Source organism: Phoenix dactylifera, chromosome 9 (assembly GCF_051530095.1).
Source record: "Phoenix dactylifera cultivar Ajwa chromosome 9, Ajwa_hap1_PhDact_Kaust_v1.1, whole genome shotgun sequence".
NCBI classification, from domain to species: Eukaryota; Viridiplantae; Streptophyta; class Magnoliopsida; order Arecales; family Arecaceae; genus Phoenix; species Phoenix dactylifera.
Genome location: NC_143198.1, coordinates 20,173,840 through 20,181,092, shown reverse-complemented (window position 1 = coordinate 20,181,092; position 7,253 = coordinate 20,173,840). Strand labels below are relative to the sequence as shown.

Here is a 7,253-nt window from a genome sequence, read left to right as displayed (position 1 = left end):
TTTCCAGCGGGAAGCAACGGATAATGAAAAAGGAACAATGATGCCGGTACCAATGAGTGATAGAGTATTTTTTTTGCCTAGTTTTCCATTTCTCTTATTTTTGTGGAGAATCTTCTGTACCTTTTTATAGCTGGAATCCCACATCTTCAGCGATCCTTTATATTCTGATTAAAGTTTTCATATGCTGAAATAGTACAAGCTTGAATGATCTCTCATGACAATTTTCTTCCCACCATGATTTTATCTTTTAGATTTTGGCACTATAGATACTAATTAATCGATAATTTTTTCCCATATTATATGGAAAATTCTAGTTGATTTTTTCTCTATTTCTTTGCCAAGATTTTTGTAATGAGAGATCTTTTACTTATATGCACGAGTCGACATTGCGTATTGATATCATATAAATAATGAATAAACTTAGCAGCTCATTGCAATAACTTGCCTATCTTATTACAGACTTATAGTGTTCGCTAGTTGAAATTCTTTTTGCCTTTGACAAAACTAGTACTCTCTTATCCATATTTTCCAAACCAATCCATCACCTTGCTGTCCAAGATATCCCATTATCCATAAACATGTACTTCGCCACTGCAATGTACTAGTTAATGGGAATTTAATTAGAAGGTGCGGATCAGATGGAAAAGTCAATTAGATTGGACAGAGTTAGGTCTGAGAGAGCACAAAGCCCAGATCCTTTTCACTGTAAAATACTAAAATACTATAGAACCTGCCAAACTTCGGGCGGCCAACAAAAAGAAAGGAACTTGAGAAGGTCTACTTTATATGACTCAAGGGACGAGCGTCCACACTGGTGACAGTACCACTCGTTGCGGACACGGTCTTGGGAGAAATTATACCCTAGATTTGGTGTACCACAACAACGGTGCACCGGACCAATAAGACTTCTCCACAACCCATATCTAGCCACATCAACTTAAAAATAGAGGAAAAGGAAGAAAACGCGGGCTCGAGCTCTAACTACTCTCCCGTGCGAGTGTGAGGGAGCCCCTAGTCGCTCGACTTTCCTACACCACCATTGCCGCCCGCATCCGATCATGGAAGAGAAGAGGAGAGAAGATGGTGGAGTGCGGTGACCCGTGCCTGTGCGGCGGCAACAAGGGGTGTAGGTTCGCTTGGAAGCACTGAGATTCATCCCCGATTCCTTTCTCCACTACCTCCCGATCTCCGCCGTCCATCAAGATCGCACGCTCCATCTCAGCTATCATGCCCTCAACTCGAGAACGTGAGCCGGAAATCACCTGCCGCATGCCCATATAAAACTTCTTTTACAAGCATACAAGGCATCTCTTTTCAGCCAAAGAGACGAGGATATGCATGCCTAAGTGAATTAAGGTGTCAAAAGGCACCGTTTGAAAATAAACAGTTTTTTTATTTTTTTTTTTGAACTTAGAAATTAGCATCTTATAGGAGCTAGTACAACATCGTTTGGTTTTACGGGAACCTTCCACTAGCAAAAGTTTGGTCGCTAAAAAACTCAAACTTTCTGCCCAATTTTTTCATCGGAAAAAGGCGTCATTCGTAAAGTTTTCCTGGACTAAATTTTTTTTAGTCGCTGGAGGTGAACCTTTAGGGACCAAAATTTAATCGCCAAAAGTTTTACCTCCAGCCCGCGCGAAATATTGGACTCGTGCCAACTTGGTATTGCCTTTCCGCGGCCAAATATGCATTTAGTCGGTGTAGAATAATTATTCAGTAACTAACAAGAATGTTGGTTGCAGATAACATTATTTTCAGCGACCAAATTTTAGTCGCCAAACGTTTTACTTCCACCCCGCCAACTTGGTTTTGATTTTCCGCAACCAAATATGTATTTAGTCGGTGTAGAATAATCATTCAATAACTAACAAGGATGTTGGTCGCAAATAGCCTTATTTGCAGCGACCACTATTCATTTAATCGCCGAAAGTGGTCGCTGAAAGTGTATTTGCTTGTAGTGTGATGTCATAACGCAAAACAACAAAATTAATTTAAATAATTAATATTCAAACTTTAACTTAAATAATTATAACTTAATTTTTAATATTTCGAAAAATCAATAATATTTAGAAGACCTTACATCAAACTCTAGTCAAATTCTAATTTAAATTTGAATACGTCAAATTTTATCTCTAGTGACTTTTTCGATAATAACCCGTGCCATCTTATTTCTCAGAATACGTAAAAATAGTAAAATATGAAATAATGAGCTTGATAGGCCAGTAAGCAATTAACTCTTTAACCAGATTAATCATGCAATAAGTTAAATAATTATTTATAAACAATAAGTGTGTAGAAATTATTAGTTCAAAACTAAATCCCGGTATGCAGTATTATCGAAAATATTACGCATGTCAAATTCAATCTTTCTCAAAATGAAATTTTGTTAATAAATCCAAATTCTTCTAAATAGTCAAGTTTATATCGTCAACCATGAGCTATGACCACATTTTTTCTGTGGCAGGATCATAATGTCACGTATCATCTTGCGGTGTACGCATATCATCTTGTTATAAAGTCTCTCGGGATCGCATATCTGCTTGTGATATGTCGCGTATCTTCTTACGACATAACCTTCAGGACTAATCAAATGCCAACGCATTAGCCTTATTGATGAGATCCTTAACATAGTCAGACTAAAAATTCAAGTCAATCATGCAGTTCATATCTCAGTTCAACATAAATACAAGAGATTATGGGATATCGAATTAATCGAACAAGTTCAATATTTCTAACCATGCATTATTATAATATTTCAAAATAAAGTATATTCAGTAATAAAATATTGTTCATCAAATTTATGCATCATAAATAGTATGCTTCAAAATTTATTAATATAATAATCTTATAATTTGGTAATAAATTAAAAAAATTGTCACATTATTTGCCTTACGGGCAAAACCAAACTACAAGTCTCAATAATTTCGAAAATTTTTCTCAAAATCTAAGACTTTGACGAGCACTCAACCGAAATCCTCGGTGAGCACCGTAAGCCAGATCTTTGGAAGTCAAGAGAAGAAGAAGGAGTAACCAACAATAGTCTAATAGTGGCGATCGGCAAAATCTGCCAGTGGTGAAGTGAAAGGGAATGTGAAAATTTTTAAATAGCTATTGGAAGCTAGGTTTTCTCGAGGAGATGTCCATCTCCCATCAATCAAGTAGCCTAGGCCCAATTCCTTATAAGCTATGCTGGTTGTTACGTCCGTCGTCTCCCCCTCCACTATTACCTCGTCCACCGCTGCTGCCGACATCCACGCCCCTATCCCTACTCCAACACCCCCTACACTGCCCGCTCCGACCTCCCACCTCCTGCCTCGATCGAGAACGACATTGGAGCGTCGACAGTGCCTCTGCCCCTTGATTCTCATTCCGATCCGGCGTATCCGACCACCTCCATCCCAACGCTGGCAGCGAAGAGGGGGCGGGAGGGGCATTCGGCGGAGCGCTCGCATAGAGGGGCAGAGCGTTCGACGAAGCTCCTCTCCTCGGAATCGGGGTGCAGGCGAGAAGATACAGGATGCGTGTGAAGATGCGGGATGCAGGCGACTCTCGCGAAGGGTGGTGCTCCTCTCCTCGGGATTGGACGCGGGATCGATGTGGGAGAGGTGGCGGAGCGGCCATGGTTCCCTCCTTATGCTCGCCGGGGAGAGGGGGACCTCAAGTACTTTCTTCTTTTTCTTTTTATAACTTAAGCTGAAATGACCCGAGAATGCGATGCGGCGAAGTCTCATTAGCCTGGTGCACCGCTGATGTGGTACACAGTGTGCAGGGTATAATTTCTCCTTGATTGGTGGGTTGCCGTGCAGTAGTGGCTGATGAGGTGTAAACGAGGCTTCATGGGCCACAAACCTATTTGGTACCATTAAGACTTAAGACACCCACTTGAGGACCCTAGAACATAAAGTGACTCTAATTTTCCTATTTTTAAGCTGGTGGGGGTCCCTTTCTTATGCCACTTTTTTCTGATCACCTATAGTATTGCTCTATGATTAGTGTAACAACAACCGAAAAGTCTCATGCAAACTGCAACTAACCTTATCAGGGATGCACATGGGCTGAGAAAACAATGTCACATGGTAAAAGAAAACAAAGCACAGGAAAAGAGCAGAACACAATCCATTGATTCATGGCCAAAAAGAGCTCAGACCTTGTACTCCCCCTTGGCAGCAGCAGCAGCAGCAGCAGCAGCTGCAGCCAACAAGGGAGGAGCAGGTGGTGACACCCAAAACTCTCAGTACAAAAGAAACTACCCCTCATCTCCCAAAGCCAGCAACGCAAATCAGCAGACAAAATCTCAGTGCTGCCAGGCAAAGAAAGAAAAAAAGTGAAGGAAAAAGAAAAGAAAAAGGAAAACAAACAGACCCCAATAGCAGCACTGATTGACCCCTCCCAGAGCCACAGATGTCATCGAGCATCACCCAATATTCCACACCGATCACTTAAGAGAAAACAAAAGGCTAGCTGCTTAAAAAGTACTACTCCTGCTTCACCTCACTCCAAGAACCCAGTCCTTGTGAGCACAGCATTTCTCATCTTGCTGAGGTCTCTTCCCTTGAGTGTCCTCCCAGCTCCTTCACACATGGAGGAGGATGAGATCTGGCTCCTGGCCATCTTCTTCGCCAGCCACTCATGCGGGGGGACCTTATCATCATCATCATCATCTTCTTCGCAGTCATCATCGTTGGCAGCATGATCTGATGCACGATTTTGGCCATCTTTGTCGCCATCGAATCTGTAACTACGGCTCTCAGAAGAGCCCTTGTGCTTGTAGATCTCAGACCAGTCAGGGATGGCAACAGGAGCAGACTGTCCAAACGTTCTACCACTGGCATTGGCATTGGACCTTGGCATCATTTTGGAGGGAGTTGGGAGGCGCCTAGTGGTAGAAGAGCCAGTGGAATCCTTGGTCCTCCTAGTCTTTGGGCTCTCATCTTTCCTCTCCCTCACAGCAGCCCAGACCTCCTCTTCCTCAAAATCCTCATCCTCCATGGCTAAAGCTAACAAGTCTCAGAAATATAGATAAAACAAGGAGTGAGAGCAATACAGCGAGGATAGGCTATTGGTCTTTCTCATCAAAGATGGCACAGCACAGGCTGCACTCGCTTTTAATGGTTCTCTGATCCAGAGAGGCCTGTCTATCTTATAGTATCACCCCACGTAATACCGTGGGAAAACTGGCAGATGGTTGGAGAGGAGTCACTCGGGGAACCAATGGACAGAGGGGAAGGTGGCCAGGAGCCTCTTGGGAACATCAAACTGATGTGTGAGTGATTTGAGGTGGGTTTCAGCACGGGCACTCGGCCCACTGGAAGGGGCGCCAACAAAAGTACCCATTTTTAATTCCATACTTCCCCACAGGAGGACTCCTTAGTGGACCTCTTACGTCCGTTTGGTTGAGCCATATTTGGTTAAAATAATAAAATAAATAATAAAATGAATAACAGATTTCATGTCTACTTTTTAGAAATATGAAATATCATTTTTTTGAAAAAAATAACCTCATTTGTATCAATATATTATTAATAAAAATTAATAATTAACAAATATTTATTAATTATCAATTTATCTAGTATAGAATTTATTAGTAATTAATATATTTAATTATTACTGAAACATACTAAATTTATTTATAATAAATATATGTTTTCTAATATATATGATTAATTTTAAAAAATATTTATTAACAAATATTCGAATTAGCCATGTGAGTAATAAACGATTAATAAATAATTTTTAAAAAATATTATAAATATTGTTAGAAATTTAATAATATTTTCATATGATAAATATTTTTAGCCAAATATAGTAATTATTTTTTGGTACTATTTTTTAGATTAATTTTTTTACCAACTAAATATGATAAAATTTGTTTTTTATAATTGTTTTTTTAGATAAATAACCCTTGACGTACTCCGAAGGAGCACCAAGCCGGATTTTAGTACGTTGTAGAGAGGATAAGATGATTTTATCGCTCGTTTTACCCTCTGCGGTTCGAAGAGGCGGGTCCGGGTGGTACGCAGAGCTTTTGTTTTCCTCATGAGGTGAAAGCTTTGATGGGACTTCCGGCCACACAGCTCCCAGCCCGAGAGTATCGGGGATTGAGAGAGGGAGAGAGAGTGGAGAACTGGAGTTAGCCGATTGGACGAACTGGGTACGGGTGTCCGTCAACCTTATCCCCGGGAACTGGATGTTGTACCGAAGCCATTGGGGATTTGAAGTGCGAGGGACAGAGCTGCAGTCGCTTCTTTAGAAGCCCAAGAAGGGGAGGAGAGAGATGGCTTAAGTCTCAGGTGTTGGGAGGTGATACGCGAGCATTGAGACGTGTGCGGGATTCCTGGCTTTTCTTTTCTCTCTCTCCCAAAGATTTTGTTCTCTTTCCTCTTTTGTTGGGTTGTGAAACGGGAAATAATGGAAGTGGCATTCATTTCCTCGCTTTTAGATGTGCACTCCTCAGTGTTCAAATTCTGTCCTGTTTTTTCCGTGTGAAAAAAATAATTAACCATGCGAAAAATTCTGAACTTGTATCCATTTTTTGTTTTTATTCTGAATTTGTATGAATTTAGCACGGTCAATCTATGGAACTTTCCAAATTTTATCCGGATACTATCATTTACCGCCGAAAAAAAATTCCTGATGTGATAAAAAAATTTAAGATTAATAATCCAAAAATTTTAATTTATGTAGATTTTTTATTTTTATTTTTGACTTTAATTTAGTACCATATTAGGAACTCTTTTGACAGCACGTGATAGCATGATCTTGACGGTGATCTTGGCGTCGTGGTCATTAAATAAAAGTTATAGCTAAAATTTTGAAATTTCAATGATTTAATTATACTTAGTTGAAATTCAAGATAACAATTAAAAATTTTAAAAAATTATAATTTCTGACATGATTAATCTAAAGAAGATTGATCCAAAGATGAATTTATAAAGAGCGGAAAGACTATTAAAGGGCATTTAGTATGGAATGATCATTTTAGGATCAAGAATGATATGTGGGGTAATAGATCACCATGTTGGTTGCACGATGGTGATCCTACATGGCAGTAGTCCCAAATTATCTTCATTCCTCAAATTACCGCCTAACTAAGTGATAGGATATTCATCCTTGATGTCGGAAATCTAAAATCACCCTAGGGCAATGATCTTGAGCTAAAAGTTGAGAAAAAAAATGCTTCTTAGTCTAGCAGAAAAAGTTGATATATCAATATACCGTTAATATATTATATATATAGTATTATATTAATATTA

The 7,253-nt window shown here is 39.6% G+C and overlaps 1 protein-coding gene across 1 annotated transcript; it reads right to left on the bottom strand.

Annotated features, from left to right (window-relative positions):
• Window positions 1–3,370: 3,370 nt before the first annotated feature.
• LOC103720500 (protein S40-6-like) lies at window positions 3,371–5,252 on the bottom strand. Its single transcript, XM_008810219.6, has one exon. It carries the CDS (start codon window positions 4,987–4,989, stop codon window positions 4,492–4,494), a length of 498 nt encoding a protein of 165 aa, XP_008808441.3. The 5' UTR covers window positions 4,990–5,252; the 3' UTR covers window positions 3,371–4,491.
• Window positions 5,253–7,253: the final 2,001 nt, after the last annotated feature.